General features: G+C 39.4%; 1 protein-coding gene and 1 non-coding gene across 3 annotated transcripts in view; both read right to left on the bottom strand.

Moving 5' to 3' along the window:
• Positions 1-15192, bottom strand: part of Qrich1 (glutamine rich 1) — a 47133-nt gene extending 31941 nt beyond the window's left edge. Inside the window, exons 1-3 of one of the 2 annotated variants that reach the window (XM_027933884.2) lie at positions 14323-14616; positions 13527-13586; positions 2271-2600 (exon numbers count right to left, since the gene is read on the bottom strand). In XM_027933884.2, coding sequence (XP_027789685.1) covers positions 2271-2579 — 309 coding nt within the window. In that variant the 5' untranslated portion in view covers positions 2580-2600; positions 13527-13586; positions 14323-14616. Of the gene's footprint in view, positions 1-2270; positions 2601-13526; positions 13587-14322; positions 14617-14984 lie in introns of those variants that run through there. The other variant, XM_027933885.2, reaches the window with a different exon arrangement.
• LOC114091576 (U6 spliceosomal RNA) lies at positions 9428-9533 on the bottom strand. Its single transcript, XR_003582513.1, has one exon. It is a non-coding gene; the product is annotated as a U6 spliceosomal RNA (small nuclear RNA).
• Positions 15193-16170: the final 978 nt, after the last annotated feature.

The following is a 16170-nucleotide window of genomic DNA, read 5'->3' as shown; positions in this document are numbered from 1 at the left end:
GTCTGAAATCACTCAGAAGGATTTTTTTTTTTTTTTTAATGGTGGTAGGCATTTTACCACTGAATAACATCCTAGCCCTTTTTAATTTTATTTTGAGGCAGGGTGTTGCTGAGTTGCTGAAGGTGAACTTGCAATCCTCCTGCCTTAGTCTCCCAAACTGCTGGGATTACAGGCATGTGCCACCATGCCCTTAGCTAAGAATACATTTAATAAAAAGTCTTATATACATCTGTATCTTTAACCATATACTTTTTTTTTTTTTAAACTACTGAGCTATCTTCCCAGCTCTTTCTTTCTTATTTTAAGACAAGATCTAACTAAGTTGCTGAGGCTGGTCTCAAACTTGCAATCTTCCTGCCTCAGCCTCCTGAGTTGCTAGGATTACAGACAAGCACCAGTGTACCCACCTACATTTTTTTTTAAACTGCTCTGTTTAGCCATATTCATCTTCATATTGTCTGGTTTATTATTTTGGTAGCTTTGGATTTATTACCACTTCCAATAACTTTTCAAATAAGTAATATTAGAAAACTCAATTTATAATATTCATTTAAATTAAATGTGCAAAGTCCACAGGTTAAACAAATTAAACCCCATTTTATTTATTTGCCTTATTGAGTTTTTTTTTTTTTTTTTTGGTGGGGGTAGGTTCTAGGGATTCAAGCAGGGGTACCTAACCACTGAGACACATCATCAGCCCTTTGTATTTTTTATTTTGAGAAAGAGTCTCACTAAGTTGCTTGGGGCCTTGTTAAATTGCTGATAATGATCTTGAACTTGTGACCCTCCTGCCTCAGCTTCCTGAGTTGCTGGGATTATAGATGTGCACCATCGTATCTGGCTTGCATTTTAAATGTTATGAAAATGAAAGACTAAATTAAAAATGGTCAGCTAGACATAACTACCCATTTGTACAAGAAAGTTTGGCTAAAAAGTCTTATTTTTATAGGACTGGGGATTGAACCCAGGGTTCAATTTACCCTTGACCTTTACCCCAAGACCTTCTTATTTTTTTATTTTGAGACAGGATCTTGCTAAATTGCTGAGAGTCTCACTAAACTGCCGAGGCTAGCCTCCAACTTCTGATCCCCTTGCCTCACACTCCCAGCCAAAACATCATTTAGCACTTTACCACTGACCTACTTCCCCAGACTATGTTTTTGCTTGTTTGTTTTGGTATCCAGGATTGAACCCAGGGATGCTTAACCACTGAGTGATATCCCCAGCCCTTTTTTTCTATTTTATTTAGAGTCAGGGTCTCATTAAGTTGCTTAGAGCCTTGCTAAGTTGCTAAGGCTCACTTTGAACTCTCGATACTCCTGCCTCAGCCTCCAGAGCCACTTGGATTATAGGCATGGGCTATCATGCCCAGCTTTTTTACATTTGAGACAGAAAATCATTAAATTTCCCAAATGGCCTTCAACTTGAAATCCTCTTACCTTGGCTTCCCAAATAGCTGGGATTACATGCAAATACCACTGATCCTAGATAATCTTAACCATTTTATATACGAGACTTAAAAATCCAGAATTTGGTATCTGCAAGGAATCCTAGAATCAATCTCCCATGGACACTGACGAATGACTGTACAAATGTGTACATGTATTCTTTAAAATCTTTGGTCAAGGGCTGGGATTGTGGTTCAGTGGTAAAGCACTTACCTAGCATGTATGAGGCACTGGGTTTGATCCTCAGCACCAAATAAAAAATAAATAAATAAAGGTATTGTGTCCATCTATGACTTAAAAAAAACCTCTGGTCAAGTTGGGCACAGTGGTACATACATATAACCCCAGTAACTTGGAAGGTTAAGGCAGGAGGATCATAAGTTCAAGGCCAGCCTCAGAAACTGAGAAAGATACTGTCTCAAAATAAAAAACATCCAGGATGTAGCTCAGAGGTAATGTGCCCCTGGGTTAAATTCTCAGTACAAAAAATAAAAAGTTTCAGAGATCCCCCCAAATAATCTCTTGAGCTCTGTACAGACATATTCCTACTAATTAAAAACTTAACAATAGCTGGCGCGAGCCTGCAATCCCAGCAGATCGAGAGGCTGAGGCAGGAGGGTTGCAAGTTCAAAGCCAGCCTCAGCAAAAGTGAGGCGCTAAGCAATTCAATGAGACCCTGTCTCTAAATAAAATACAAAAAGGGCTGGAGATGTAACTCCGTGGTTGAGTGACCCTGAGTTTCACTCCCGGTACAAAAAAAAAAAAAAAAAAAAGTTTTAACAGCAAATAGTATATTTAACATGTTGTACATTTCTCTTTTACCTGAACCTGCTGTGGCTGCTGAACCTGGATCTGCTGCTCTGGCTGTGTTTGTGGCTGAACACTGGTGGTGACTGGACAAGCAAGTTCAAGCAAAGACCCAGCCACTTCAGTGCTGTCTGTGTAAATGCAGTTCCCACCCTGTTGGTACACCATGGTAGTAGTGGCTGTCTGCTGGAACTCCTGAAGGGCTTCTGGACCCTTAGAGGCCAGTGAGTCCAGAAATTCCTTCATCCTGTGTTGTGGGACAGACCGTGCCTTCACTCGAATATACTCTTCAAAGGAGATGGTGTTCTCCAGAGAATTATTCATATTGCAGAGTCCTTAGGGTTCCTAAAAATAAATGAGCAGAAGTCAAATTATGCTATTATTTTTATATCTTAAAGTGTATAGAAGCAATCAGCCTGGTATCAGAGTAGAAAATTCTGGAATCCAAAGTAAAGTTTTATTATACCACCTTACTTTTACAGTGGACTGTGTTTGAAAACACTTTTTAACATTTCTTAAATGAGCTGTATCACACTGAAAACAGAAAATAAAAGCATGCTTCACAGTACTGAATGAAACAGGCTGAAAACACATTCCCCATCCAGCACTAGGCCAGTCCCATCTTCTCTGCAGAGCCAAGCACTGGACAGTAAATGTCACATGCAAAAACTGTTCTCTGACCATCACAGAGAGTACAAACAAACAAAAAGAAAAGAGATAGGAGCAGAGATTCCGTATGACATATTATTTCTGTTCCCAAGTATGTCCTTCACTGGAGAGACAGGTATGTCACCTAGCTGTGGAAAGAACCAAGAGACAGGGGACATGTTCTTCATCTCTCATCAGAAACACACACAAAAAATCTCATTTTGTCATAGACTGCTTACATTCTTTTGTAGAAAGGCTTAAGAGGATGAACTCTGAAATCAGTATACTTGAGTTCAAATCTCAACTTGATCTCAACTGTATAACTCTAGACAAGTCAATGAACTTTAGTTTGTTTATAAAATAGGAATAAAACAGTACTTACCTCTGAGTTCATGAGGATTAAATATATAAGAAGCACTTAGAAAAGTACCTGAGACAAACAAGCAACACTATGAAAGTATTAACTAATTTTATTAAAATAATTGTGGGGAGAGAATTGAATAGTACTTGAAATAATTAGGTCACTACTAAAATTCAAAAGTCAATTCTGCAGATTTTTCATTAGGTATTTATTTATTTAAGAATTGATATGCAGAGACTGACAATAACTCAATTACCTTGGAACAATCATGCAAACTAAGAATACTGAGTGACCTGCAGCTTCCACCTTTGCACCACCCTCCTTTGACAAATACTACCTCCAGAACAAAAGCAGAAATGGATGAAAGAGTAATAAAAACCAAGTGAAGCTTCTTGACAAAAAGAACATTCAATCTCAAATGTCTGGAAACGTGATTTATTTCTTTAAGCAATCATGCTACAAATATTAGTCTTTTTTGCTATGCAGGTGCTCTGCATTATGTTACAGATTTCAGGTATGTAGAAAACCATCTCTTTTCTTAAACCTGGTTTTTAACTGGCAGACAAGACTGCCCTAGTCATCTCTAAATAGCTCACACATGGAAGGTGCTTCTTCTAAACCTGTTGCATTTGGAATTCAATAAGGAACAGGAAAATTATAATTCCTTCTTCCTGTAACATCTATAACTTACAACCACAAATCATACAATCTAGTTATATATAAACACTAGGGAAAAGGCATATACTACTTTTCCCTAGTAAATAGTTAATATACTATTTATATATGTATATATATATATATGTATATATATATATTACTATATTTATATGAAAAAACTATACATCCAGATTCAAGAGGGAATGCAAAGAAATATGTATTTACTGCTATTAAATTACCGATGCTGGCATTATTTCTGTGTGATACTATATATTAATACATAAATTTACATTTGGGTACTTTCAAACAAACAGATCAGCAATGAATCTTAACTATGCATACAATGTATTATGAATATATTTCTCCAAAAATAAAGAACATATTTTTTTCTTAACCTATCTGAAATCAAAATTTCCAGACCATTACCCTTAGGAGGGTCCCTACTTCTCAGTAAACCCCAAGCACAATTGACTGCAGAGAACAACTACTACATGTCACAGAGGTGTAAGGTGATAGCCTCTTCTCTTCTGAAACAACACTCATTTGCCACTTTTCCACTACTTTTTTGACCACTTCCCTAAGTCCAGCTTTCCTTTCTCGCTGCTGCAGGGGCTTTCAGTTATCTTGTTTCAAAATAGAAAAATTAAATCTACTATGAGACTTCAAAACAACATTATCAATGATGTCCACAGCACATACAAAGAGAGTATCAAGGCCAAGCATACTGTCCTTCCAATAGATTCAGAGAAGGCTACTCATTGTGGGTGACCCACAAGTACTCACTCTACAAATCAGTAAAGAATGTGTTACAAGTTTTCCTTTGTTTAATAGCCTCAAGGCTGGATTTCCTTAAGGCATCTCTTACAATAAAGACCCAATTCACAAGGGGATCCGTATATAATCATATATACCCCACTGCTCAAAAGTGGTCAAGGGAGAGATTATGTGAGAAGCTTTTACTGGGTCCTCTACAATGCCAGTGCATTTCAGTTTTTCACCTTCATTATAAAACAACAGCTAGTTCGGGTACACACTTCCCAGATACTCAGGAAAAGCACTTAGGAGTTCCAGGACAGCCTGGACAATTCAGTGAGACCCTATTTCAAAATAAAAAGGGCTGGCGATGTAGCTCAGTATTCCTCAGTACTGGGGGGAAAAAGAAAAAGAATAGCAAGGCTAGTGATATTGCTCAGTGGTGGAGCACTTGGATCCCAGAACTTCAAATAAAAGTAAAAAAATAAGAACAGAACAGCTGCAGGCACAGAAACGCCTGACTGTAATGTCAGCGATTCAGGAGGCTAAGACAGGATGATCACAAGTTTGAGGCCAGTCTCAAAAACTTAGTGAGACTTTGTCTCAAAATAATAAATAAAAAAGGGCTGGAGATGTGGCTCTGTGGTAAAGTGCCTCTGGGTTCAGGGTTCAATCCTTAGTACCAAAACAAACAAACAAACAAAACAAACCAGCAAAGGTCAACTGGAACTTAAATTTCCTAAATTTATTTTCTTCAACATTTTAGTTGAGCTAGGAATGTGGTACAGCACTTGCCTGGCAAGAGTAAGGCTCTGGGTTCAATCCCCAGTACTGCCAAAAAATAAAAATTGCTTTGTCACAATAGCTATGATTCTAGTACAGGCAATTTTGAAAATTCAAGCAATCTCAAGTTGGGTTGTTGTTTTTTTTTTGTTGTTGTTGTTGTTGTTGGTCCTGTTTGCTTTTGAACCTAAAGCCTTGTCCATGTGAGGCAAGCACACTGCCACTAAGCTACATCCCCAGTCATTTATTTTATTTTGAAATAGGTATCCCTAAGTTGCAAAGGTTAGTTTCAAACTTGTGATCTTCCTGCCTCAGTCTCCTATGCTGCTAGTATTTTAGAGTAGCTGGAATTACAGGTGTGGGCCATTAGGCTTGGCCGTCAAATCAATTTTTAAAAAAGCAAAGACAGTCATGCAAGAAATACTTTTTTTGTCAGCAATCTGGGAGATAATAAATACAAGTAAATACCCATTCAAAGAAATACTTAAAGTTACAGAGCTGGAAAACTTTCATATTAAGAATTGCCCAGTAGGGGCTGGGGTTGTGGCTCAGCAGTAGAGCGCTCGCCTCACACGTGTGAGACCATGGGTTCGATCCTCAGCACCACATAAAAATAAATAAACAAAATAAAAACATTGTAGCCTATGTATAGCTAAAAAAAATATTTTAAAAAATAAAAAAATGGGGCTGGGGATGTGGCTCAAGCGGTAGCGCGCTCGCCTGGCATGCGTGCGGCCCGGGTTCGATCCTCAGCACCACATACAAAACGAAGATGTTGTATCCGCCGATAACTAAAAAATAAATATTAAAAAAATTAAAAAAAATAAATAAATAAAAATTAAAAAATGAAAAATAATAATTAAAAAAGAATTGCCCAGTAAAGCCAGTCCCTAGGTTAAAAGGTTTTATTTCCCCTCACTCAAATTTCAGAAGTTCAGGTAGGACAGATTAAGCTTCATCTCAGGTCTGATATTAAGTATGAAGAATTTTACCACCATTTCTTCCTAGATACAAACTTCTTTCAATATTCAATTTAGAATTCCACCTAGTTTTTTGTTATTTTGTTTCTTAATTTTTGAGATTTTTTTGGAGGGGGCAGTGATGTGAAGCCATAAAATGTAAAGTAATAACAGCTAAAAATATGCTTTGACCTCTGGTTTTTGATCTACCAGTCTTAAATATTTATCAATTGTCCAGGAGAGTTTAAGGCATTTAAATCACCCTCCTCTCATGATAAACCTCTGCCAATCACATTACTTTTTTTTTTTTTTAATAATTTTTTTAGTTGTAGATGGACACAATACCTTTACTTGTTTATTTTTATGTGGTGCCGGGGATCAAACCCAGTGCCTCATTCATGCTAGGCAAGTACTCTACTACTGAGCAACAATCCTAGCCCTTACTTTCTTTTTTCTTTTTATAATAATAAGGATATTGAAGCCCAGAGACACTCCACCATTAAGCTAGATTCCCCAGACTGTTTTTTGAGACAGTCTTGCATGTTGGCCTGGAACTTTCAATCCTCCTGCCTCAGCCTCTGTAGTTGTTGGGATTACAGGCATGAGCCACCACCTTTCCCTTATTTATTAATTTTTTAAAATTTTTTATTTTATTTTATTTATATGATTTGAACTCAGTGCCTCACATGCTAGGCAAGCATTGGATCACTGAGCTACATACAACCCCATTTATTAATTTTTACAACCCCTATTTATTAATTTTTAAAAGGTGGCACCTTGTACATGACAAAGCACATGCTTTGCCACTGAGCCATACCCTAGACCCCTTTGCTCTCTCACAAGCAATTAGCTTAGTATAGTTTCTATTTAATAAACCTTTTAAATAAGAGCATTTCATGCCACAATAAACTAGAGCATTTTTTTAAACCAACATTGCAAAGACAGTAAAAACCATTTGGCCCATGCCATCTCCAAACAAATGCTTCCTATCAGGATTTCTAGAATAGTACATTCAAAAGAATTACTACAAGAAAGTCTAATCCAAATATAAATTTATTCCCTGAGCAAAAGAGCAAACAAGTTGGATATTAAGTTCTCAGAAAGAACTAAGCAAAAGCTTCAAAAAATAGATGCTTATAAAGAAGCAAAATGTATTCTTTAGGGCTGTGTGTATAGCTCAATAGTAAAGCACTTGCCTAGCATATATGAAGCCCTGGGCTGGATCCCCAGCACAAAAATAAAATGAAAGTAATTCCTTAAAATTTTCATCAAAAGGGCTGGGGTTGCAGCTGGGTGTGGTGGTGCATGTCTGTTGTAATCCCAGTGGCTCAGAAGGCTGAGGCAGGAGGATTTTGAATTCAAAGTCAGCCTCAGCAATGGCAAGGCACTAAGCAACTCAGTGAGACCCTGTCTCTAAATAAAATACAAAATAGGGCTGGGGATGTGATTCAGTAGTTGACTGCCCCTGAGTTCAATCCCCAGTATCAAAAAGGGGGGATGGTGGTGGTGGCTGGGATTAAAGTGCAATGGTAGAACGCTTGTGAAGCATGTGTGAAGCACTAGTTCCATCCTCAATACCACATAAAACTAAATAAAAATAAAAAGACCACTGGGCATGGTCGTCCATGCCTGTAATCTTGGCTCGGAAGGCTGAGGCAGGAGGATCACAAGTTCAAAGCCAGCTTCAGCAAAAGGGAGGTGCTAAGCAATTCAGTGAGACCTTGTCTCTAAATATAATACAAAATAGGGTTGGGGATGTGGCTCAGTACTCGATTGCCCCTGAGTTCAATCCTTAGCACCCAAAAAATAAGAATAAAAATTTTTAAAATAAAAAATAAATAGACCAACAAGGTTTTTTTTTTTTTCAAAATATTTTTTAGATGTAGATGGACACAATACCTTTATTTATTCGTTTACTTTTACATAGTGCTCAGGATCAAACCCACTGCATCACACATGCCAGGCAAGCATTCCTGCACTGAGCTACAACCCCAGCCCCCAATAAGGTTTAAGTAGAAAAAAAAATTATAGAACTGTTAGAAAATGCAAATACACAGATATTTATCATATTCTTCTCTATTCTTAGAAATGTTTGATGTATTCTATAATAGGGCTGAGGTTGTAGCTTAGTGGTAGAGTGTCTAGCATGTGCGAGGCACTGGGTTCAATTTTCAGCACCACATATAAATGAATATATACAGTAAAGGTCTATTCAACAACTAAAACTATTTTTTTTTTAAATTCTATAATGCTTCATGTTTTGTTAATCACTGGTCATGTATTTAAAGTGTTTTAGACCATAGAGTACAAAACTCTCTGCTGTGCTCCAATGGTAGGTGGGGTTTGAAGCAGAAGTCTCTGCTTCTCAAATGCTATTTTCTGTAAAATTCCACAGAATTATTTGAGAATCACTGAATCAGAGGACAGTAAGAGATTTTAACAAATAATAGATTCAATGAAGAATTTAAGAATTTTTAATGGAAAAGACAAATTTGAAGGAACATAACAAATCTGTTCATTTTTACAGACTAAATCGTTTCTGGTTTCCTTTCTTGTCCTTTCAATTTGCCCTCTTGAAGTATCCACCAGACTTACCCATCCCAATAATAAAAATCTCATTAAGTTAACATTTGACCTGACACATGCTGACAAGTACATACTGCTTAGAATAATTAAAGCTTCAGAAACATATTCAAAAGTCCTCTCCAGCCAGGTGTGGTGGCGCACAACTGTAATTCCAGAAGCTCGGGAGGCTGAGACAGGAGGATTGTGAGTTCAAAGCCAGCATCAACAACATCTGAGGTGCTAAGAAACTGTTAAGACCTGTCTCTAAAATAAAATTCAAAATAAGGCTGGGGATGTGGCTCAGTGGTTGAGTCCCCCTGAGTTCAATCCCCAATACCACCCCCCAAAAAATAAAAAAGTCTTCTCCAAAAAAAAAAAAAAAGGCCCTCTCTACCCATAAGATCAAATTATCATTTATCTATAATATTTGTTTTCAGCATACTTTTTGTAATATGGAATACTTCATGAATTTGTGTGTCATCCTTGCTTGGGGCCATGCTAATCTTCTCTGTACTATTCCAATTTTAATATATGTGCTGCCAAAGCAAGCACTTTTTTCTTTGGTAGTACTGGGAATCAAACCAGGGCCTTATACATGCTAAGCATGTGTTCTACGTCTGAGCTGCATCTCTAGTCTCTCAGAACACGTTTTATTAAAATATTCTGGTCCATTTAGAAGTTAATTTCGCATGATGTGACCTAATAATTTGTCTCTGTACCACTTATTTTTTCACATTTCTTAAACTGGTGCGTTATAGTTATACATAACAGTGGGATTTGTTATTTCATATTCGTACATGCAAACAATATAACAATATAATTTGATCAATAATATTCCCCAGTATTTCTACTTTCCCTCTCTGTGCCACTTATTGAATTATTGAAATCTCTTTGCCTGACAAATTGAAACATCAATGTTATTATATAACTAATTCATATGAATAAGAACTGCTTCTTTTTGTGTGTGATTCCACTGACCTTTCTATCATCTGATTAGCTTTATAAAAACAAAAAGCTTATTGGACTGGGGTTGTGGCTCAGCAGTAGTACCCCCGCCTAGCATGTCCGAGGCCCTGGGTTCAATCCTCAGCACCACATAAAAATAAATAAATTAAATAAAGGTATTGTGTCCAACTAAAAAATAAATCTTAAAAAAAAAAAAAAAAAGCATACTAACATGGGGTCATGGAATTTCTTGCCCAGAACGTTTTGGGATTTTCAAATACTTAATGACACTGAGACACATGTGTAAAAAAGCAGTCAACACAGTTTTATTACTATATCCCAGTATTGTTTAATTATACATTAGGAAAAAAAAACTGTCAAAATATATCAGAATACTAACAGTAGTTATGCCCAGCTAATAGAATAACAGGATTTAAGTTACTTCCTGTTTAATACTCTGTTCTTTTCACAAGTTGTATTAAGTCAAAAAAGTAACTAAAGTCATCCTTTTCTACACAGTGATCAGACTGCAATAACAGTAACAGATATGAAGACAATTCTTGTAGATGGCAATATAATTTTCCCTCAATATCTGAAAACAAACAAAACCATCTAGCACCAAAAACTTACATAAGATTGTTAACTTCTTCAAGATGATACTCACAATACACAAAGGCTGAGCCTTGGAAATAAAGAGAAGCTTGAGAATACTACCCTCCATAACCCCAAAGAGACAAAAGATTCTTAATTAACTCCAAGTCAACGACTTGGTGAGCAGAAAGAAATTAATTAAAATACTTCTATAAAACAAGAATCTGTGAGGATCTTTGAGTACTCCCAATTTCTGTGAGCCAAATGAGATTAATAATGAAAAAAAAAGGACTAATGGAGGGTATAGAGTCTATAAACAAGTATTTTGCTTCTAAATACTTGAAGTAGAGCTGCTTTCAGAACAATAAAGACAAATTAGTCCCTCATCAACAGATCCACATTTTCACTACTAAGTACAAACAGATCATTGGTACAGACCCGGTATCTGCTCCTGTGGAGCTCAGTACAGTGTGCAGAACAGTCCCTCAACACATAAGCTATTATTTTATAACTAGAAAAACAGATGGCACCATGGAAAAACATTACTCTAAAACAATAATCATTTCCATAGGATTTGGGTTTTTTGTTTTTCTTTTTTTGCTAATTTCTTTTTTTTCTATTTAGGTACTAAGGGAAGATCTAGGTACTCAGCAGAATCACCCCCTCTTGGGTCACTTCCAGACTCTCTATACAGCTCTGCTGAATAGGTCTTGAATTTGTGACGGGCTAAGATAATTTGAGCTGCCTCAGAGAGTCCTGCCTCTTCCTTGGGCCTCAATCCCCTCTTAAGGATCCCATCTACTCTAGCAATGGCTCCTCATAGTTTACTTAAGTCTGATTTGAAGACTACATTCATAAGAAAAAATTAATTTCCATTTTGAGGAGTTACAGTCATGTTTGTCAAAATTAACATAAGGAATTAACACATGCCAGACAAATGCTTTACCACTTAGTCACGTTCCCAGTCTCTCCCTACATATCTTTTCTTAAAGATACTAACCTACTACAAGGTTTGTGATAGAAATTACAGAAATTATCCCACTGGGCCACTCATCTGACCCATGCCGTTATAGGAATCTCTAATTTGGGGGCATTTTCACCATGTTTCTATTCTGGGATAACACATACTTTCAAACAGAAACTTAAAATTCATATTCCTACCAAGTACTGATAGGCTGCAAGTGGCACAAACACCTGCATTAGCTAGTGAAGTTAAAATATCCATTTCATAACACCAAGCAATCCTGCCCCTAGATATAAATGACACCCTCATTTGTGTAAAAGATACTTATATAGGAAATGTTCATAGAAATTTTGTTAGCCAAAAACTGGAGGCAATTCAGATGTTTATCAACAGTGGAACGAATAAAATTATGGTATATTCATATAACAGAATATAATATTGAAAAGGGAATCAACTACAGCTGCAAACATGGACAAATTTGAAAAGCATAATGGTACAAGGAGGTGACAATAATGAAGCATGATTCCACTTATATTTTAAAAACCAAATATTATGTTTAGGAATACAAACGTGGGAAATGTAAAATGAAAAAGAAACAATGGGATTATCACACAAGTCAGAATAGTAATTGTCTCTAAGTACTGAGAAACTGTGACCAGGAAGGGACACCATAAAGGTTTCAGAGGTTTTGGCATTGTTCTATTTCTTAGAGAAGTAATTATATCGGAGTTCACTCCATAATTTCTCTCTCATTAAATTGTGCACAGATCATATCTGTACATATAATGTATACAAATAAATATTTCATAATTGTCTTAAAAAGGAAAGCGTCAGCTTTCTGCTACAATTCATCAGCCCTACCTACATTTTGCCCTGACGTAAACACTGACCCAAAGACCATTCCTTTTCCCCTTTGAGCAAAGCAAAAAAATTAATGTGTCAATTTTTCATGCAGTCACTTCAGTTTAATAACAGAAATCACAATGGGGAGGGGGGAGCTTGATGGTTGAGCATGTGTTAGACATGCACTAGGCCCTGGCCTATCCAGAAAAAAACAAACAACAACACAAAAATCACAATCCAATAGGACAGGTGAAAAAAAAAAACACAAAGGAAGCATTTAAGTCAAGCCTGAAGAGGACTTAGAACATCTGGAACAAAATGCCGGGAAACAAAGTAACAGAAAAGAACAGGTGTTCACATAACATCTCATTCTGAGGGCAATTCAGAAATAAAAGACCCTCACAAATAAAAGGTGGTCATTTAAAAAGCAGACAAGCAAGAAGCATGAGAACATCAAAAACAAACTACAGCTGATCAAATTAAAAGAAAACATGCAAGCTTAAAGGAAGACATCCCTAAATTTTGAAGCTTCCATAAAGGAGGTCACCCATACAAAAGCCTCTCACTATGGCCATTTTATTGGAACAATTCAAACTTTAAAAAATTCAACTCTATTTTATCTTTTGTTGAAATGGCAACATGAACTGAAAAGGAGATGTGGAACTGTAGAATTTCTTGGAGAGATACACAAACAATTCATCACAGAGGACAAGATGATATCTAATAAGAAAATCTCAGTTGATGAGATAATGGAAACATTATTTACAAACAGCAATTTAAAAGATGTCTACCGAGATCAAAACAAATATGATCCAAAAGGAGGTGACAATAATGACAAGAAGGTGACAATAATGAAGTATAAAAAAAATAATAAAACAGTATAACAAAAAACAAGTATAATAAAATTATAAGTATGTCCTAGATAAACTTGTGTTTTTTTGTTTTGTTTTGCATTTAGGACGTTAATTAATGCTTTGCTATGCTAAGGTTGCAATAACACTTATATTTTAAGAGAACAATGTTCAAGCAACAAACTGTGGCTGGTTTTAAAGATGTAGCAGTCTCCCACATCTTCAGTTTTCCAGCACTTAGCAGATTCTGGCAGACAGTACCCAGAATGACTGACAGGATTGTAATGTTTCAATAATAGCAGGAAAAAACTATGCACACATACTTCTAGCATATGAACAATTTTAACTCACCAGTCACCATGTTGCATGTATTTCTGCTGCTTGTCCTGAGTTCTTAAGACTTCTAACATTCTGAAGAAGATAGAACAAAGAAGTTCCTTCCATCCTCAGCCTCTTTTTAAGTTTTAACTTTGTTCTTAAAAAAATACAGTGTATTAGAAAAAACTACCATTATCAAATTTGATTACTAATTTATTCCTCTTAGCTTCCTTTTCTTCAATTTTAATGATTTGAGAATGTAAAATTAACTGGCAGCTATTCTGTCTTTATTTCTTTTGGACAAACCTAGAACTCCCTTGCACCAGAAAACAGTGCTGGAGTGAAGGGAAAAAAATTAAAGGATTTAAGTCATTCGACTTCTACAGTGATACTTAGACAAATTTCTCCGAGGAAATGGGGGGCGGGGGAGGGTGGCGCGGAGCATTGTTTTTTAGGTTGTTCAAATTTGTTCTAGGTAACTTCTTGGCTGAAGTAAGCCCCTCCCACCCACGCGGAAGAAGAAAAAGAAAAAAAAAAGACAGCATTTAAAGACTTAAAGTGACATTTTAGAGCTCAGAGTTTTCATATCGTCCACATAAGAGCATTCCCTTCCCGAGCGCACAGAGGTGACGTGTATGAATTGCGCTTATGGAAAAACTGGTTTCTAATGAAACGAAACAGGTAGTACAGAAGGGCCTTGAAATGTTAACCTTCCCTCCCCAGCACAAAGCCCCAGTACAAGCTGAGGAAACCCGAGGGGGCTCATTGCCCTCTCGGAGCAACAAGATTCGTTTTTTGAAGCAAAGCAACACCCTCCACAGGCACCCACCCTGTACATGGACCTAGGGTAACCGCGTTCTTTGAGGACAACCAGCTATCTCGCCAGCCTCGCGGAGAAGCGGAGCCTCAAGACACACAGCAAAGCCGCTAGATTTCTCCGCAGACATAGGTCACGGTAGTCCAGGGACGTCACCAGAGCAAGAAAGGCTAAACCCTCAACCTTCCCCAAACAGCCAGCCGTCTGCCCGCAACCCCCCAGCTCAGAAGAGGCGTCCTGCGCGCTCTCAAATCGGCACCGCCACCCAACAGCAGGGCGCGCGCCCCCAAACTGAGGGTCGCGGGCGCGCGCCCCGGAAGCAACTCTTGCCCATGGGCCACAGCTCTGGGAGCAGAAATATCCGGGACGGGAACGCGCACGTCGGCGGCCACGCGCACTAGGAGGGCCGCACAGCGCGCGCGCGCCCCCGCACGTAAAAATAGGCTGAGGTGCGCGCCCGCGCACCGCGCCCACCCGAATCCCCGGCCCGCCCCTCCCCCACCCTCGGGGCGGGGGCAAGCGAGCCCAGGGACGTTCTCAGCTCCGGAGCCGCCCCGAAGTCTCCTGGGCCCTGCGGTAAAGGCTCAGCCGCCCCCGCCCGCCGTTGTGTGGGGTGGGCCCCCTGATCCAGGCCCGCAGCCTCGCCGCATCCCCGCCCCCATCAGAGCCCTCACCCGGCGACGTCACCGCCGCCGCTGCCTCCGCTCTACCCGCCGGCCCCGCCGCACCGCCCGGGGCCCCGGTTCTGCCGTCGCTGCTCCAAGACCGACAGGATTTTCTCCTCACAGCTCCCTGGGCGCCATCTTACATTCAACCTTTACAGCCAATGAGTGCCGAATGCCCCTCTCGCGAGAATCAGAGGATCGGATCCCGCGAGAACTAGGACTGCCTCCCGGCCAGACTTAAAGTGAACGCTTCAGACTAGGAGGCAGCTGGGCTCCTGGAGCTGAGAGCAGACCCCGAGGTGGGGGGCGGGGCGTCCCGCCCACGGACGCTTCTCCATGACGGGCGGAGCCATAGTCGGGGTTCAGTCTAGCCGGAGACGCTAGATGGGCTGGGGCTTGAAGCTTGCTTATTGAACCCACCTTCTGCCGCCCGCAGGAACCTCCTTCGGTCTAGCAGCCCCACGTGGGGCGGAGCCCAACCCGTCTTGGCCTCTCACTTAAGGTGGCCTCCACAAACCTCTGACCTGGGCCCGGCGTCCCCAGCCGTACTCGGCTCAAGAAACTTATGGGTCATTTACATCCCAGAGGGCCCAGCATCCAGGACCTTTGCAATCCGCTGCCATCTCAGCTCCGCCTTCTGCACTCAGGTCCACCTTAAAGCGGGCCTCGGGTATCCTGGTGTTTGTATACAGGGAAAATGTGGAAGGCAGTTAAAGCTGCAGATACAGGTATTGCCAGCAGCCCCCATTACCCCAGAGGGCATCCAGCCTGTTGTAATCCCTTATTGCCTCCAGAGCTTTGCACTTGTTCTCTTGTCCTGGCAAACTTACCATGGCCCCTCTGAGTTCCTCATAAGTCATTTCCAGTCTGGATCAGAAACATCTTTGCACCTTTGCACTGGCTTAAGGAGATGGCTCACCCACCCTGTTTGGTCACCCACATTTCCCTTTTTCTAAATGAATTTTAAAGCTTTCGCAGCGTTTATGCCTCATTACTCTGTGCCTGGCACATACTGGATGCCCAATAATTATTTGCTGAATGATGGGAAATAGGCCTCTCTCCATCTGCCTGGCACAGACATAAACCTACATCCCCTTTGGCACAGGGCTCCTAACTATGAAGCAGCACTTCCAGAACCCTCCAGTCCCTCAAGACAAGGTGCAGAGGATGTTAATTCCACCCAAGGCCCTGCCCT

The sequence above is a fragment of the Marmota flaviventris genome, chromosome 8 (assembly GCF_047511675.1).
Source record: "Marmota flaviventris isolate mMarFla1 chromosome 8, mMarFla1.hap1, whole genome shotgun sequence".
NCBI lineage: Eukaryota > Metazoa > Chordata > Mammalia > Rodentia > Sciuridae > Marmota > Marmota flaviventris.
Note: the sequence above shows the minus strand (reverse complement) of the source record. Positions and strands in the feature narration are given on the sequence as shown.